Below are 19,581 nucleotides of genomic sequence, written 5' to 3' on the forward strand. Positions count from 1 at the left end.
GAACTATATTGACACTTTAAGAGAATATGAATCATTACAATTTTAATTTATTAAATTTATGACAGCTATTTAAATGTGTATGAAAGCTTATTTGTTACTTGGAAATTTGAAATCATTAGAAAATTGAATATAATGAAGTTCATAAATAAATTTAAAATGTTTAGGGCTTCCCAGGTGGCGCAGTGGTTGAGGATCTGCCTGCCAATGCGGGGGACATGGGTTCGAGCCCTGGTCTGGGAGGATCCCACATGCCGCGGAGCGGCTAGGCCCGTGAGCCACAACTACTGAGCCTGCGCATTTGGAGCCTGTGCTCCGCAGCCGGAGAGGCCGCGATAGTGAGGGGCCCGCGCACCGCGATGAGGAGTGGCCCCCACTTGCCGCAACTGGAGAAAGCCCTCGCACAGCAACGAAGACCCAACACAGCAAAAATAAATAAATAAATAAATTAATTAATTAATTAAAAAAAAAATAGTGCTCCTTAAAAAAAAAAAAAAAATTTAAAATGTTTAAAGGAATTTAGTTAACTGAACTATAGAAGAAATAAAATGATGGCTAAAATTTCATCAAATCTATAGATAGAACAAACTAATTTGTGTACATAATTAAAATGTAAGTAGAGTTTTGAATTGATAAATATAATAAATCAAATATTTATTTTATTTCAGAAACAATCTCAGACTTACAGAAAAGCTGCAAGTACAGCACAAATAATTTTTCCCCGTAAAATTTTATAAATAATTTGCTGACATGATGCCCTTTGATTCCCAAATGCTTTAGTGTAATTTCCTACAATCAAGGACATTTTCTAATATAACCACAACATAATCATCAAAATCAGGACATAAACATTTTTATACTACTACCATCTAATCTTCAGAAATCATTCAATTTTCACCAGTTGTCCCCAAATTCCCTTTATACGGTACGGATGAAACTCAGAGTCTTGTGTTGCATTTGATTACCATGTCTCTCTAGTCTCACTCAATCTGGGACAATTTCTCAGTCTTCTACTTTGATGATCTTGACACTTTTGAAGATGTCAAGCCAGTTATTTTGTTTAATGTCCTTGGATTTGGGTTTGTCTGTGTTTTCTCTTGATTAGATTCAGGTTATGCAACTTTGGCAGGATTATTACAAAAGGGATGCTGAGTTCCTCTGTTGCATCTTATTTGGTGGGGAACAAATTCAGTTCACCTCATTACTAATCATATTCTCTTTGATCACTTATGAAAGTGGTGTCTTTCAGGCTTTTCCATTGTTCCCTCTGTAATTAATACGTATTTTATGTGAGATACAATGTAAATATCCCATTCCTCATCAATTACTCATTTACATAGATCAGTATAGACTCATGGTTTCCTATTTTACACCTGTTGTTATCACTATTTATTTTGATGCTCAAACTGTCCCAGCTTTGGCCAGTGGGAACCCTTTCAAGGAAGATTCTGTGTCCTTTTGATAAGTCCCCTTCATTTTTCCAGAACTGCTTTGCTTTCTGGCACAGAAAGAGATTCCAGACTTTTATTTTCCCTGCCTCAGCCCTGGAATCAGTCATTTTTCTAAGGATCCCTTCTTCCCTTTGGCAGAAAATGGTGTTGAGAAACTAAGATCTGGGTGCTAGGTGTGCTCACTGATATTGGGTGCTGCTGTTCCAAGGCCTTCTCAGTGGATGGAGCATTGGAATATGCAGACATACACACATTAACATATATTCTGTACCTGTTGTATATATTGAAAATGATGAGATCACACCAGTATATCCAATTCTAATTTAACACCACTCTACTCACCTAGATTGAGATCTGACACCTCGTGCCAGACCATCACCTCCACCATGAATACAGCCTTCTCACCCCATTGTAACTGGGGAATTCCTGCTCTGGGATCTCCCACCCCCATACCCACACTGAGCAGACTTCTACCTGGGCATATTAGGAAAACGTGTTCTTCACTCTTCTGAGGTCCTCATTTCTCTAAAATCTTCTGGTTTCCTTTAGATTTCATTTTCTCAGCTTTATTGTCATGGGGTTCATATTGTCCAGGCACATAAACATATCAAACACTTCAATCATTTTATACATCATCTCATGGGATATTTCAGATTATATTTACTCATGCAGTGCTACTAAAAACCTTGTATTTATATTTCCTTATGCCTGTCTTCCAGTGATTTCGGGGGATAGCACTGCCATGTGGTATAAGGCTTGGCCTGCTATATTTGGCAATAGTAGGACCTAGAACATTTTTGGAACATTTGGAAAAATGTGGAAAATCTGAGGTACAAAAGAAGTCACTAATTACTATATCTTTGAAGTAGCAACAAGATTTTCTCCCATGAACTATTGCAATCAGCTTCAGTGTTTAGGGGAAAAATAATTTAGAAAAACCTCAAATCAGATTAAGAAGTTATTTGTACCACAAAACAAATAGTCAAGATCATGATTTTCTTTCTAATTGCTTTATCAACTTTTATTATTCTGATTTGCCTTATAGCTACAGGACTCATTTATTATTCTAATTTGCTTCTGGTTATAGGAGTCATTTAAATTTAGCAAACCATTAGGAAACCATCTAACATGTTGGTAGTTAAGTCTTTCTTCTGGAAACATGGTCAAAAATGACAGCTTGCATGTACAGCTCTGTCTGGATAGGGGTTCTAGTAGAGTTGTCACCTGGTTGAGCCTAAAATACATAAATCATATCGTTAATCAGTCCAGTCCATGCAAATAATTAGCATTAAATGAATTTTCTTCGTGCTTCAATGTTGTAGCAAACAGAACTAAGAAGGCTGTTGCCATGGAGATATGTTTGTGTTTCCCCCCAGATTCTTTTTCTCAGGAGCAGTAATAATTCCAATCAGGAGCTTTGAGGCCCTGGGTTGTGACATTACTGAAAATATCTAGGATCAAAGCAGTGTTCCCCAGGTTCATGCTTGTCTAGACTCTGCTGAACCCCATGGATCACTAACTCTGCAAAGTTCCCAGGGAAGGGTTTTGTAAACACATGTGATTGCAGGGTAATAAGTCAAAAAGCATGCTATCTTGATTTCAAGTTTGTCAAATAAAAATGTCTCAAGTTTGGAACTGGTTCAGACTAGTGGAACTAACTACCTGTCCCTGGTGGGTTTCATAAAAAACTTCTTATCAGTTTAAAAACTATTTGATCTACTTTTTTTCCCCTTTGTATTGTAATCTGTGAAAAAAGGTTTGGTCCTTTTGCCTTTATTCACGATAGTCTGTCATGCTTACAGGCTCCTAGGGAATGTCTATGGGGGCAAGCATTCACTAATGTGGTACTGGTAAGAGAGAAAACAGATGTTAAACGAGTCAGACAGTATCTACAATTGCAAAATATTAGTCATTGGGCCTTTTCTATATTTGAAGTACAAAAGAATGATGTTACTCGCTCTCTCTCCTTCTCTTGTAGGAAGAGTTGATAAGAAATTTAGATCTGGGACTAGAGAGAAGCTTTGATATTGCCTTTTCCCCATAGTATTCATTTTCTTACACTAGTGAGAAAGAATATATTTGACCCATCTTTGGTTAAATAGAGTTTGTAAAATTGTAAAGATTTTGAAATGGGTAGAACAAAAAGAGTGGGTGTCTCGAGTGGCTTACCCGTCCACATTTTTGCGCCATTTTAGATTTTACAAATCTTTAAGTTGGAGAAAACTGATAATAATGCAATATATTCTTGTCTACAAAGATGCAAATTAATTGCGCCCAGTGGCATGCAATTGATTATTGCCCTGTATTGGGACCTGCTTTGTACCAACTTGTGAATTAATTTTATTTAACTTTGTTGATCCTCTGTTTCTTTACATATTTTCCTTTTTGCTATTTTTGCATTTTGTTTGTGTTTTCGGAACTTTTACAATGAATAAATTATTCCCCATTGGTGACAACAATGATTCGAAATTTGATTTTACGTCTTAACCTTAGTGATCTCTGTAAATAGATTAATAGATCACCAAGATTTATTCTTTCTTGAGGGAGAGATAACAGAGAATCTGATTTGTTAGCATTTTTTCTTTATTTGTTTACTTGCCTACTTTGAAGAAATTAAGAATTCCATGTGCATCAGGAAAGAGGACAACTCTTTGATATATGGACTGGTAATTTCTTTGCGTTTACTTTTGAACTGTGGCTAATGTTTAGATTTGAAGCTATAAGTTCCCTACATGTCTGTGTGTATATATGCTTAGAATTCAGAAAGGCCTTTACATCTTTATGTGTGAGTATATAATATTTTCCTATCTTTGGAGGAATTCACAAATTAGATTTAAAAGTCTCCTAAATTAAAGAAACTCTGTTCTGATTGGCCTATAGAGTTCTTATACAAATAAGTTCTTATGTAAGTCAAATATTTATAAAATTCCAGGAAAATATGGAAATTAAAGTTTGGATACTTTAAATGTGCTATCCTTAAAAAGTTATTCTCACAGAAATGTTTAAACAACTTAAAGTCATATAATTGAGATAAATATTTGGTAAATCAGACTACTGTAATAATTTTGGTTTAATGCAAACAGCTTGTCCTCTGATTTTTCAGTGTTAGGTATAACATAAGCATATACATTTTATTCTACTGTACTTGGGTTTATTTTTTTAAACTTATTGAGATATACTGTTGAAATAAGCTAACATTATTCCGACACAATCTTTAAGATAATGAGAAATGTAAGTCTGTATTCAACAAAATCAAATCATTATTCTGACAACTTTATGTCAACAGTAATTTTGTTTTTTACTATGTCAGCTTGGATATAATTCCCCAGATCTTTAAGTAACATAAAAACTTAGATGGCTATTAGGTTGAATTACATAATGAATATTCATATGATATCCAGATAGTTTCTAATTATGATAGAATACTGAAAATTTGATGCCTAATTATTAGGCATAATTTTAAGTTTATATACTTTGCTTATATCCAATGGAAAGTTCCTATCTTGGGTCATGTTAATGAACTGTTCATTTTGTCTCTTTAAAAAGATCTGTGTGTGGCTGTACAAAGATGTAATATAAACTTTGCTTGTCTGTTAAAATGCTTTTGGGAGAGAGACAGTACTTAGTTATCCACCTCTAGTTTTCTCTATGAAATAGAAGTTACTTTGGTTAAAAATCACAATTAATATGAATGGTTGAGACTCATCATAAGCAATAGGGACAGACTAATACCACTGTCTCTTTGCTTTTGTGTTTCAAAGAGAAAGTAGTTATATCCTATAGTGGAGGCTTTATAACAGTATATAGTAGTAATTATACATATCTATATACACATATAACACATTTATATATAACTTATACATTTATATATTTATAAATATAATTTATATAAATTTATAATTTATATATGTTTATATATATAAAATCACTATTATAGGAACTTTCCTGGTGGTGCAGTAGATAAGAATCTGCCTGCCAATTCAGGGAACACGGTTCGATCCTTGGTCCGGGAAGATCCCACATGCCGCGGAACAACTAAGCCCGTACACCACAACTACTGAGCCTGTGCTCTAGAGCCCACATGCCACAACTACTGAGCCCACGTGCCACAACTACTGAAGCCTGTGCTCCTAGAGCCTGTGCTCTGCAACAAGAGAAGCCACCACAAGGAGAAGCCTGCGCACGGCAACGAAGAGTAGCCCCCGCTCGCCGCAAATAGAGAAAGCCCACGCGCAGCAACGAAGACCCAATGCAGCCAAAAATAAATAAAATTAAATCTTTAAAAAAAAAATCACTGCTATACACTGTTATAATTTTATACACAATATATATTAAACATAACTATATAATGTATATATAGTAGTGCTTTTCAGGCTTTTCTTTTTTTTCTCTTTTGTTCTATCTCAGAACCTCTGTAAAATCTTGGGACTTACTGAAGACCACAAAGAACTTTTATGTGGATTATAACTGTCAATATTTACCATACTGGAAGTGGAAATTGAGCAAATTTAAAATACTGATTCATTTGATCATAGCTATGATGAATATAATTGAAATGTTAATAGAAATAACATCTTACTATTAATACAAAAATTATTTTCAGTTCATGGATCTCCTGAGAATTGCTGTGATATGAAAAAGCAAAATGAAGGACAAAATTTGGAAGTAAATTTTCCTTTCCTTGGTTTATAGTACTTGAGTCTGAATAGAAGTGATGAAATGTGCTAAAATTTTAGTTACGTTTGCCCTGTCTTGATGGACGTGATTACTGGCTAATTCCTTTGCCTACTATATGAAAGTCTTTTCTTTTCATTTTTTTTTAAACCTTCTGTGTAATCTGTCTAGGTAGCAAATTTCGTCTTACAAGAATAATTTTCTGTGCTTTATGATGAATTTATCACATCCTTGATTGTTTAAGAGAAAGAAAAAATAAGAAACAAATAAAAGAAAGCAAAGAACAAAAATTCCCACTTATAAAGAGCTAAGGTTCTTTACAATCATGTTAATGTAATGTTTATTTTTAAATGTTTTATTGTCTTAAATGTTTAATTAGTTAACTCAGTATTATTTTTTGTAGCACCCTGATGCTATCTTAATCAAGTGTCCAAATATCTTCTGATAATTTTTTTTCCTGATTTTTGACTTTCCATAATTGGATCCTAAGTATAGAAAAAATTAAATAAAACCTTCCAGATATATTTTACACCAGAAACTATACTTGCGATTTCCCAGAGGGCCCCTGGAAAAATCACAAAGATTTATTTTTTCACCTTTGAAAAGAGGTGCCAGAAAGAATTAGATTTTTCTGTAGAATTCTGTGGGAAGAGTTGTTAAATCAGAAGAGGTGCTCAGCCTTGCTGAGGTTAGATTTGTATAGGTATAATGTTATTAACATAAATATTTCAGATATTTTGTGTGCTTTTTGGGAAGTCCCTGGAGTTATGTCATTGCCCTTGCTGTCTTATAATATGGCTTTACCCTCAGGGAAAACACTGATTGTAACTCTTAGGAATATTTCCATCAGGTTTTGCTATATTTAGCAGAGTTCTGGTGGTACTGAGCCTGATGATATTAGACAACAGTAGTATAATGTTATCTGTCATAATTTCAGCTCCTGTTTTTAAAGATACAAATGTTTAGGTCTTACTGCAGACTTACTGAACCTCTTACTTGATGTTGCTGGTATAAACAATTATATCTCAGGATTATTTTATGTCATATCTCAATAGTTCTTCCTCTATAAAATTATTTTCATCCATTTTTCTGAATCAAATACAGCACTCACAAACTTCTTTTAAAATCAATTTAATCATTATCCTTAGATGGTTTGTCATATTTTTTTTTGCGGGGGGCAGGGAATGGCTTTATCATCTTTGTTTTGTATGCCACAGAAAGCACTAACCATTTTGTTTTCTGCATTATTCTTATTATGAACCCTCATCAGACTGTTCACATTTGAAAATTATTAGTAATAAATCACTCAGCCATTTTAAGTCCCTATCACCTACAGATGGTATTGTTTTACTCTGATGCTTCCTTGAAGTCTCTCTTATAGTTACAGGTGAGAATCTGTGTCTTCAACTAAGAAGAAAAGTGTCAGAATATTGTAGAAAAGAACTGTACCAGGTACTTCAATTATTGACACTTCAAAGCTGAGCTGACATAGATTAGACAAATTCCAAACGGCACCACCGATGGACTGAGTCAGGATTTCCAGGTACTGTTTTGGCCAAACGAGAGGACTGCATAGGACAGCTAACCAAAGATCCAGTGGAGCAGGAATCAATTATAATAAGACTGAATGAACTAGTAAGAGAAATTATATTGTGGCTATTTGTCTGGAATATTCTTGATATTCTTTTAATGTTCTATTTTCAGATATATAAGAACTACCCTATCTCTCTCTTGTTAAGCAATATGTAACCCATTGCAATTTAGTAAAATCTGCTTTTGTAAGCTGAAGTGAAATATTTTTAAATGATATCTGATTCCCACTTCTCTTCCAGGATTCAGAAATTTATATTGTCTCCTTACTTTCCATGGCCATTTAGTTATTTGCATAGGTTCAATAGTGCTCTGTCATCTATAATTGTACATAATATAATTGTACAAATTATAAAATCAGGGCCTTGCCTAGAATGTCATACTTGAAAATAATGCTTATTTAATCCGGTAGAAACAGCCACTCTTCTCAGGGATTAAGTTTGACTTTACTTATGGAAGCAATGCCTACGAAGCCCTGGCCTATTTCTTGGCTTAAAAAGTCCAAGAATATTATATATTCTGTGTAACTAACTTTAAAATATTTGGGAGACCTAGTGAAGAGAGGGATTTACCCAAATTTATAGGTATTTCAGGTGAAACATGGTAGAGAGCATTCCTTGGGCTTGGTTTCCTAGCCTCAGGTCAACAAATAATAGAGGTTTTTAAAAATCCAATTTGAGAGTTCTTATGAACATTTCCAAGCACAGTTTAATTTAGTATTTGTTCAAAATTATATGGGTTTAGAGTTTACATGGGCAACTTAAGGTGTCCAATATGGTAAAATAAAATTTTTACTTCACCTATGCAAAAAATCAGTCAACTCTAATGAGACCAGCTTTATTTTATAAGAATAATCTTTCTTTGAAATTATTATGATAAAAAGAGGGGAGGAGACTATCAGGGAAAATTGTGAGAGACTGTGAAAGGGCAAAAAACAAATGGTGACTATCTTGACTACTCACTAATTTAGGTTTTCTCATCTTTGATTGATATTACAACTCTGTAAGTTGTAGAAATCTGATAATAATGTAAATACTTCTTGTCTGTATAAATGCAAAGCAGTTGTGTTTGATGGATTGCAACTAATTTTTGCACTGATTTTGATAGACCAGTTTTGCATCTAGTTGTAAATTCATTTCAAAATTTCTTTTTCCCTTTATACGTCTCTGCTCTGAATTCTTCTTGGAATCCATAGTAACATCTACCAGTTCCTCATTAATTAATGAGTTAAAAATCTTTGATACATGCTCATTTTATATCTATATCCTTAACGATAGATAACAAGAATGCTAGAAATAATCTCACGTATATAACAACGACAACAAACAATGCAGTTGGTTGAGAAAATACTGCACTTAGAAAACTCTGACTCCAAGTTCATAGCACTGTAAGGAGTTGCTAAAAGACTTCTGCCTGAAGTCACTACTAGGTCCCAGGAGAGATGGGGACTCCAAGCCAAACATAAAATATGAGTAAAACAAGACATTGGGATAAGATCATTGGTTATAAATTACTGAAAAAGAATAACTGACCAAACAAAGTAAAAAGACTCTAAACTTACTCTACAAAATCTGAGAAAAGTTATAGATTTAAATATATAAAGGAAACCATAAACCAATCTACAAGAAAATATCATTAAATATTTGTCCATTCTTAGTATGGGAATCTTTTTAAACATAGAAACATGGGAAGAAATCAGAAAGGGGAATCAATAGTTTGGACTATATAAAATTTAAAATTTGTATGCCAAAAATATTATAAATGTGAAAAGATAGATATCTAAATTGGAATGTGTCACAAAGAAATATGAAAGCCAAAGATTTTCTACCTTTCATACTTTAAATTTAATGAAAAAAAAAAAAAAACCCTACTAAAACTCCATAGAAAAGTGTGTAGAGGGCAATATACTAACATGCATGTGAAAGAAATGTTCATCCCTGATAATAATTGAAAATGAAAATCAAAGTGACCCTCAATTAATCTGAACTATAAAATTAACAAAGCTTCAAAAGTATGCAAAATAAATAGAGCATGGTTTGGGGGCAGTCTTAAAGAGTTCAGGTATAATTGTAAATTGATATGGGTTAGCTGCCAAGTGATTTGACAATATCTCTCTAAAGCTTTACAATGTATGTATCTTTTGACTAAGCAATTTCCTTTTTAGGAGTCCATCTTAAAGAAAAAAAATCAGAAACTTGGTTATAGAGAATTGTTATTTAAACCTAGGGAGAAAAACAGAAACCAACCTAGATGTCCATCAGTGGGAAATTCTTATATAAATGATGAGTATTTTATAGGGTAGAATATTGTTTTACAGCTTGCTTTTTCCATTTAATAGTGTAAATAAACATCTATCCATACTAGCACATCACCTTCAATAAGTATAGCTTTAACTCATTTTTAAAGCTGCTTCATACTATTTCACTGTGATGATGTATCATAATTTATTTAATCATTGCCCAGTCATGGACATATGGATTATATCCAGTTTTTAACTATTCCAATAAAAAATGAAATTCCTTTAGAACTTTCATTTTTTTCTAAGTTGATACACCACCAGGAAACAATATCTATTCAATAGCACATTAAACACATTCTCTCATTTAATCAGCACAACAACCTTGTGTAAAATGGTTGTTTTTTACAGATTTAACAGATGAGAAAACCGAGGTAGAGAAGTGCTCCGAAGGGGTTAAGTAATTTGCCCTAATCATGAAGCGGATAAGATCTATTTAACTTCAACTCATTTTACCTATTGCCCCTCTTAAACAGCTTTTCCCTGCCTGAGTCCTGGTGGTTATTCCCCCCACTTTCCCACTTGTGTTGTTCTTCTAGCCCCTTTCAATTGATCCCAGGCATTTTGGAGAGCCCTTAGGTCTTCAGTTCTCAAGTGGAATTCATTAAGAGACTTACGCAGGTCTTGTGAATATCCTAAAATATTATTATATTACTCTGTGTGTGGCCCCATGTGTGCATTTTCTTTTCTGAGCAAATCCATAAAATGTATCAGATTGTTAAAATAAGTTGTGTTTCCCAAAAGGTTAAGAACCTATTCTCTGGAGAGCAGCCTCACGTGCTTGTTAAGGTAGTGTTCTGGGTTACCAAGTTGGGGCTGCCATTTGTTTGTTTGTTTTATTGTGTTTTTTACTCTTGCTTCAGCTATTTGAGGCTATGTGTATCACCAAGGTCACCAATATTTATGCTGAAGACATCCCAAGCAGCAATAACCATTTAGAAGTTATCAACGTGAGATTTTTCTCTCTTGCCAATGGACTTGATCACTATTCATGCTAGTGTGTTCCATGTTCCAATATATTTCAATATCCCTCAACCTGCTTTAGGATTTCAGTGACACAGAAACTGTAAGCATCTGCTGGGGTGGTGAATCGTTAAGGAGCTGACTACATGTTCAACTGTTGAGACCCAGAAGAAATCATGCTCTCTTTGAATTAGAAATGATCCATTAACTGTGGTCTTGCACCAACAATGACTCCACCCCTGACTCTGTGTTTCTGGTACCTGCTTCTCTGTCATTAGTTATCAGTCTTTGAAATCATGAAGGAAACAATTATTTTGTTCTTATTTAATCCTTTCATTTAGCCAAGAAACTAACCTTCCACTCTTTCCTTCCTTGTCCTGATCTGTGACAAATTTTGCAAAAAAGTGAGCAAGAAGTGGGGCTAAAGCTCTCTTCCTCAAATTTCCCCATTCTCATTTCTGTTTTGATCTGTTTTACCATTGGCATAATGTTTGATTAGGCTGTCCTAGTCGGAGGCTTAAAACAGCAATTTTCCTTTGTCATGTGTGTTTTATTGAAATACGTACTTTTCTTTTCACAGCAGATATTCAACTTGGACGGTGAAGGGTTATCATTCATACTTTCATTACTAAGCATTGATATATATATATAATAATTTTAAATTATATATTTAATTTTTTTCTTTCCTCCAGCTCACCTTTTCTGTGCTACACCTTATATATGAGTTCATATATTGGACACTTAACAACAACGTGCTTATCTCTAGGGGTTGTTGCATAATACTGCATAAAAATTAAAATCAGTTTTCCAGGTCGAGAAGAGGTCATCGCATTTAAGTTTTAGGAGTTTTAATTCATAAAAGCCAAGCTCTGTTGTGTAATTTTTAATGTATTCCTCAAGGCCATTGATTTTAGCAGTTAGTTGAGTAAATACTTAATTTATATGTGGTGGACTTTCAGTTCAGGTACACCAGGTGATTGCCCAGGGGAGAAAATGTTTAAAAGCTTCTTAGTATGCGGGTGTTTTAGGGCTATAATCAACCAAACATTCAGTAATTTGGGCAGCAAAACCAGAAAGTTGGCAAGGCCTCAGCGTTACTTAATAACTGTGACTGTGCCACAGTTAAAAAGCAGCTTTTACAAGAGCCCTCTGAGGAAAATCCAGGAGCCAAAAAAGTGGCGCTGGCGATTCAATAAGTGTCCCCTGCCCCATTAATTCAAGTTTGCGTGGAGTTGAGGGAACGCTGTTGGAGACTTTGAAGAAATCATAGCTTCTCTTAAACCTATTCTAGTCAATATGGGTTCTTTTTAAAACTATCCAGTAGGAAATATACCTGGGCCTTGTAAAAAGACAGACTGTAAAACTGAGGACCTTCAGTGAGGGTGGAGCTTCAAGAGAATAAATTCGAACCATCTGTGGAAAGGATGTAGGAATGTTACGGGCCACCATTTTGAGAAGAGAAACTTCAGCCTGTGACAAGCTCCAGACGATTTTAACATAGTCATTGAACTGGGAGGCAGCACTAGGAGGCAATTAACACCTTTCCTACTAATAGTAGCAAGTGTTTGGGTGGGGCGTTGCTTGGGAGGAACGGAACAGAGGAGAGAGGAGCTGTGAGGAGGTGTTGCTGGAATCGTCCTCTAAATTCAGCAGACAAACAAACAAGCAAAACCCCCCAAAACAAAAACATATGTTTTCATTAATAGAAGTTATTTTTAATTTTAAACCTTGTTCACCTAGATATTGTTTTGCTCACAGAAAAAGGAAGTAAAATTTGGCTTTTTGATTTTTTGTGTCTTTTTGCATCTGTATCATATACAATAATGACTATACATTCATTTTAAAAAATAATAAAATACCAAGAACCTAACACAGCGCCATTGCCCTGGACACCTAGAATCAGCACTCCAAAGTTCAGCAAAGGACCCCCAGGGTTAACTCACCTACCAAGGACAGAAGAGCGCCAGAGTCAATTACTCTGGCAATTTTCAACTCTTTAAAGATAGCATTAACTCTACCTATGTTTCAAATGTCTAAGATCCTAAAATATTTTAAAGTTAACCTCAAAAGTTTCCAGGATATTTTTGGCCCTCCTATTCATTTCTTTAGCAAATATTTAATATTCAGTTTATTCATTCCACAGATGTTTGCTAAGCACCTGCCATATGCTAGCACTAGAGACCAGAAAGGGTTTCTGCCCTACGTTTCAGTTTATGCTTTATAAGTCTCTGTCATGTATGTTTCATATAAGCCTCTGGGCAAACCTACCTGACAAAATGATTCTTGATGAGGCCATGACAGCAAGAATGAGTAACATCACCCTCATTCTATGATGATCCAAGTAAGTAAGGAAAAATAGCGGCGATTTATCAGTGGAAGCATCTATGCAGTCATTCATATTACTGTGGAGGTTATCCAGAAGCCTTTGGTGTACGGTTTGTACTTTGTAGTCGGTTTGTGCAGTCTCAGGAATGTGTAATTTAGACTACTTAAAATTAAGACTGTTGACTTAAAAGATGTTTTAGAGGAATGAAGTTTGATTACCTTACGGACATATGGTAAGGTGAAACAATAGCTAATAATATATCACTATGCAAAGCAGTATATATCAAATCCAGCTAATCTTTAAGCTCACCTGAGGAGACATTTAAAAATACTCCTGGGCATAAATCTGGAGAAAACCATAATTCAAAAAGATATATGCACCCCAGTGTTCACTGCAGCACTATTTACAATAGTCAAGACATGGAAGCAACCTAAATATCCACTGGCTGATGAATGGATAAAGAAGATGTGGTATATATATATATATATATATATATATATATATATATATATATATATATATATAAATAAATATAGATATATATATATACAATGGAATACTATTCAGCCATAAAAAAGAATGAAATATTGCCATTTGCAGCAACATGGATGGACTTAGAGATTATCATACTAAGTGAAATAAGTCAGACAGAAGACAAATATATGATATCACTTATATCTGAAATCTAAAAAAAATGATACAAATGCACTTACTTACAAAAAAGAAATAGACTCACAGACATAGAAAACAAACCTATGGTTACCAAAGGGGACAGGTAGGGTGGGGCATAAATAAGGAATTTGGGAGTAACATATACACACTACTACAAATAAAACAGATAAACAACAAGGACCTATTGTATAACAAAGGTAACTATACTCAATGTTTTGTAATGACCTATATGGGAAAAGAATCTGAAAAAGAAAAAAAATATATAAATGTAGAACTGAATCACTTTTCTATACACCTGAAACTAACACAACATTGTAAATCAACTATACTCTAATAAAATAAAATATTAAAAAATACAAATTCCTGGGCCTTGCCACAGAACGATGCAGTTTGAACCTCTCGGGGGTGGAGCCTAGTGTTCTCCTGATTGGCTGGTGTGAGGAGAGAGGAAGGGGAAATGCTGTATAGAAGTGAAGGAAATTGCTACTAGTCAAGCCATGGTGGGCTGGATTTTGATGAAGAGCTCTTGTGATAACAGCCTGCATTCCAAAGTAGCACATTTTTATGTTTGAACAGTTGTGATTTTTCAAAAATAGGAGACTGGGTTGGGGAGCGCCTGCTGTATAGACAGGAGTATTGATATGTAAAGAGAAAAGAAATACATCCTGCTAAATCAATGCACAGTCTGCACTGCATAATGTCCAAGTTCTGTGACACTCAGGGTGAACCAGAAAGGTTTATGCTATAATAATGTCTTTTGTTTCAATTTCCTACATCTAATAGAAACCACGCATCTCTAAGATCTTTTAACATTTTTGTTTGTTTGTTTGCTTGTTTTGTTATCAGCTATTTATCAGGGAACTATATTCAAATGCACTCTATTAGACACTAAACAAAGTAACAAAAAGGAGCCTCTGTCTTACTGAATTTCACATTTTTCATACAATTGATTTTCTTTTGCACACCAATTGGAGTTTAGCCAACAGAAAAATAACCTCCTTTCAAAATGTCTTAATCATCTTTGTACTCAGAAATTTTGATTCCAAGTCATAACACAAATGGTACAGATTTCCATTGAACTGTGCAGAATGGCAAAAACTCATTAGATTTGGCTCCCACTCTTGGAGCTCAATTTTCTCTCAAAACTTCTCTGCTATTTCTCTCCTTCCTGTACCTTGGTCTCAACCCTGCTTGCAGTTAAGAATCACCTGAGAGCTCTTAAAAAGTATGGATGCCCAGGCCTTCCACCCAGATGAATCTTTGGACATCAAATATTCTAAAACTTTCTGGGTGATTCTGATGTCTGGCCCATGCTGAGAATGACTCTTTAGCCAAAAGGAGCTCCTCTCTCTTCCCATGTAGCCGCATGCTCTGTGCTTCCACACCTTTTATGTGATGTTCCTTCCTATCAGAATACTCCTCGGCTCCAGTCCTCATGTTTTCACCATACTCATCCTTCAAGATCCAGTTCAGATGCTATCTCTTCCATTAACTTTTTTTTGAACGCCTTAGGTCCAAAGTAACTTCTGCCTCCTTTGAATTCTTAGAGCATTTTCTTTCCTCTCAGGTCACTTTCCAGCTTGCCATTTCTGTGCGTATTTTATGTTCTCACCCACCCACCAATTAACCTATAAGCTTTTTAGGGCAAGAAACCCACCTTTCTGGTTCACTTTTTATACCTCACAGTGCCCAGTAGTTACTCAGTAAACATCAGATGAGGAACAGGAGGGTGGAAGGAATAATGAAGAGGCGACAGACTGACTAACATCTGTCCAGCTCACCTGTTTCTCTATACTCATCCAGCACTAGAACTAACTCTCTTTCTCTTTCCTAAGTGTTGGAGTAAAGTGAGATCTCTCAACCACTTTTTCTTCATCGATATATTCTCTAAGTTTTGTCTTTACCTGGATGGCCAGGTAGTTGCGATACTAAAAACGTAACTCAGAAACATCCTAACTATGGTAGGGCCCCTAATTCTGGTGCTCTTTGCTCTTCACCTGGATTACTGTTATGCTCTCATCTTCTCCAGTCTTTCTCCCTAGTCTGTCATAATCTACACCCTCTCATCTCCTTAAAGCACAACTTTCTTCCTGTTATTTCCCTGCACAAGAGCCTGGGCATATTTCTCTATTACCTGTCAAGTCTACTCCAAGGTCCTCATCAGTCTTGCATTCAAGGCTTTTCATGACCTTTCCATGCTCAAGTCCCATTCTGCTCCTTCTCCAAACCAATTCAGCAGCCAAATTGAACTATTTAGGGTTTTCTTTGCCTTTGTTTTACACTCATTAACCTTATCTTTGTTAATAGGTTTCATTCCTGGCATTATCTTCTTCTCCATCTCTATGAGTTCAATTCTTAATCATTCTTCAATTTCAGTTAAAAGATTACCTCGTCTATTAATAATCACCTAATAATCCCCAATGCTGTCCCCTCACCATCCCCTTTCCACTGGCTCCTGCCTCAGATCAAAAGTCATCTCTTCTTCCACTGAATCCCCAAAGCATTTCTCTTTTTTGCAACATATTACTTTCTTCCTTATGTTGCAGTTATATTTTTTACATGCTTGTTTCCTTAAAAATCTTTCAAGCACTTAAAGGGCAAGGGTTGAACTCTTGCTCATCTTTACATTCCCTATGGTGTCTCAAATTTATGTTTAAGCTCCATCGCTAGATTCTACTAATGATGGACTCTGTGACCTTGAGCAAGTCATTTAACCTGTTTGTGTCAATTTGTTCATAAACCAAAAACATATTCTAATTTAACAGTCTTAATTTGAGACAGCTTAAATTACATATTCCTGGGACTGCACAAGAACACTTGAAAGCACATACCAAAATAAAGGTTTCTGCATAACCTCAACAAAGCCTAAAATTACGGCCACACTAGCTGTTTCCACCAATAAGTTCCTGTAATTTGTTTTCTGACTTACTTGGATCAATACAGAGCGGTGTGACTGTACCCTTTCTAGCTATCACTGTTACCTCAAGCATCAGTGACATAATCCACTCCTCAACTTTGAATTACTATAGCATTATATTTGTGTGTTTGGAGGGAATCATTCATTTAATCATTTGTTCCATGAATATTTATTAAGTACTTATTAACCAGACATTTTTCCAGGTGATGGGTTCTCACATTAGTAAATAGAAGAGGGGAGGGGAAAGGAAAAAAGCTGGTGTAACTGTGGAAGATTTTTCCTATTTTAACCATTTTATACAATCTCTCATCTTATTAGTAGATCATGAAGGTTTTAGACCACCTATGTTAGGCTAAGACTCAAAGCAAACTCTTTCAGGTTAACGTTTCCTAAAAGCAAAAGAAAAATGCCTAGTTTTTCTCATTTGTCCAGATAATGCAGAGGAGTGAGTGCAAAGTGCGTCCCCTCAATCCTTCTAAAGATAATACAATGGAAACATTTTGGTGGGTGTGAATCACTTAGACAAGCATTCTTCACTCAAAAATAGAAACTGACGTTATTTGTTCCAGATGTTATACAGCTGCAGGGAAGTTAAAGCCAGTGGTCCTGTTTTCAGTGCAACCAAACTCTTATTGCATTGGGAATTTCTTAACCAATGAACTCATATTACTTGTTCTAAGACCTGCACAATTTTCTTTTTTCCACTCTTACCATTCACAAACAACTCTGTTTCATAGGAACCATGCTTCAGAATTAATGAGTCTACATCTGTGTTGTACAAAGGAAACACATCCTGTTTACCAGTGTTTACACTTTTCATTTATCTTGACCGCTTTAATTTTAAGCATAAAATATTTCAAAGAGAGTACTTGAAGGAAACGAAAAGGAGAGTTGAGTTGTATTGTTCTTACAACATTTTATAGCACTTTAACTATGGAGTTATTAGAAGGTGTTCATCTTAGGAAGAATTGTCAGCAAAATTATTAAGAAGAATATTGACTATAAAAATGTAACTCATATCATTGTTTGTAGTTCAAAAAACTTGACATATTAGCTTATTTCTTGACTCTCCTGCAGGCCTGTAAGAGCTGCTATGTGGATGCATGAAATATAAAAGGATCATGGCTCTTTGACAAGGGTGAAAAAGCTAAGAAATCAGGTAGGTGATGTACATGCTACTTTTATATCTAGTCCATAAAAATGAAAATATATGTGTTATATTTTATTTGAGAACACTTGTGTTTGGGAACAGAGTACCAGATCTCTTGAGATTATTGTGTTTTTATAGATAAGACTTTTTCAAATTGTGGTTCATGGCAATCTACAGCAGAATCACACTGGCCACTTATGAAAATATGTACTTCTGGGCCCAGTTGAGTCAGAATCTCTGTGAATCAGGTCTGAGCCTGTAGAGGGACTCCAGAAATCAGAAAACAATGATAACAACAACAAAAACAGACTCTCATCGTCCAGTTGTGAACAGTAAAGCCTAGGGAGGTAAAGTGAATTTCTCAAGGCCATACAGCCAGTTAATAGTAAAGTAAGGCCTAGAATTTTATTTATTAATGCTGAGACCAACATTCTTTTCCAGTAAGTTTTTATCTTTACAAAGATAAGCTTAAAATAAAATTTAAAGAAATAGAAGTACCCAAATATCATTGGATGTCTCACCCAATAATTCTTTACTTTTATCATTAATTAACCAAATCCTTGTTCATTCTCCAAGATTTTGGAAGTGCCTTTCCTTCAGACTCATCATGAATCTTTTGAGTTACAATTAAAATCTTCCAGGAAAAAAGAGGAAGATGTTATATTTCATGGATTGTTGACTAAGTCTTTGAAAGATCATGATTGATTATTCTGTAAATGCGTGTTTTAGTTAAAGTTATTTGAACCAGTCAAGCAGCAGTTTGGATTCAATAATGATTCTTCAAAGACATAGACAAAAACTCTAATGCATGACATACATTCTTGATATATGTATATGGCATCAGTTAAAATAGAGCCCTAAAAGAGTCTGTGTGATGTCATTCAAAACTGATTCAAAAATTTGTTTCATACATCTTAATGATGCTATAAATTAATTTATATCTTTTCTTATGTACATAGTTCAGCCTTTGAAAAGGAAAAGACTCTGTGAATGCTATTTATTAAGTTTTCTGTAACTTGCCTCAAATGATAACATTTTGACACCCATCTACGATGAGTATAGGGGCACCACCAGAGAGAAGATGCACTCATAAACTTCTCTGCTATTCATAGATTCATAATAAATATGGCCCTACTGATGTTCAGGTCCAGTCCTTCATCTTACTAATGAGAAACCTGAGAACAAAAAAAAAGAGTAGTGTTCTTTTGAAGGAGATAGCGTTGTGTCAGAAACTGTCACCCTGGTTGTTAACTCTAACTCTCCCCCTCCCCTGAGGGAATGTAAGCTGTGGGGAAGTGTTATCTTTGTCTCACAGGAAACCACCAGAAGAGAAAAACAGGAGGCCACCAGAACTGGTTAGAATCGGCCAAATCTAAAATGGCTGATGACCTGGTCTTCAGTAGACCTTGAGCCCCATCATACGCTCATTGTAATACACAAGCATGCTAAGTGACACGACTGCCGGTGGCCATAACAGGAAGTATCGCACCATAGAAGGAAAAAAAGGAGGTGGCAACCAGTTCCAGGAAGAACCCCGCCTATTCC

The 19,581-nt window shown here is 35.1% G+C and overlaps 1 protein-coding gene across 1 annotated transcript in view; it reads right to left on the reverse strand.

The window, feature by feature from the left end:
- Positions 1-2,118: 2,118 nt before the first annotated feature.
- Positions 2,119-19,581, reverse strand: part of CFAP299 (cilia and flagella associated protein 299) — a 605,941-nt gene continuing 588,478 nt past the window's right edge. Inside the window, exon 6 of the mRNA XM_036853193.1 lies at positions 2,119-2,682. Within this exon, the coding sequence (XP_036709088.1) occupies positions 2,587-2,682 (96 nt within the window). The 3' untranslated portion in view covers positions 2,119-2,586. The remainder of the gene's footprint in view (positions 2,683-19,581) is intronic.

This window comes from Balaenoptera musculus, chromosome 5, assembly GCF_009873245.2.
Source record: "Balaenoptera musculus isolate JJ_BM4_2016_0621 chromosome 5, mBalMus1.pri.v3, whole genome shotgun sequence".
In the NCBI taxonomy this organism is placed as follows: domain Eukaryota; kingdom Metazoa; phylum Chordata; class Mammalia; order Artiodactyla; family Balaenopteridae; genus Balaenoptera; species Balaenoptera musculus.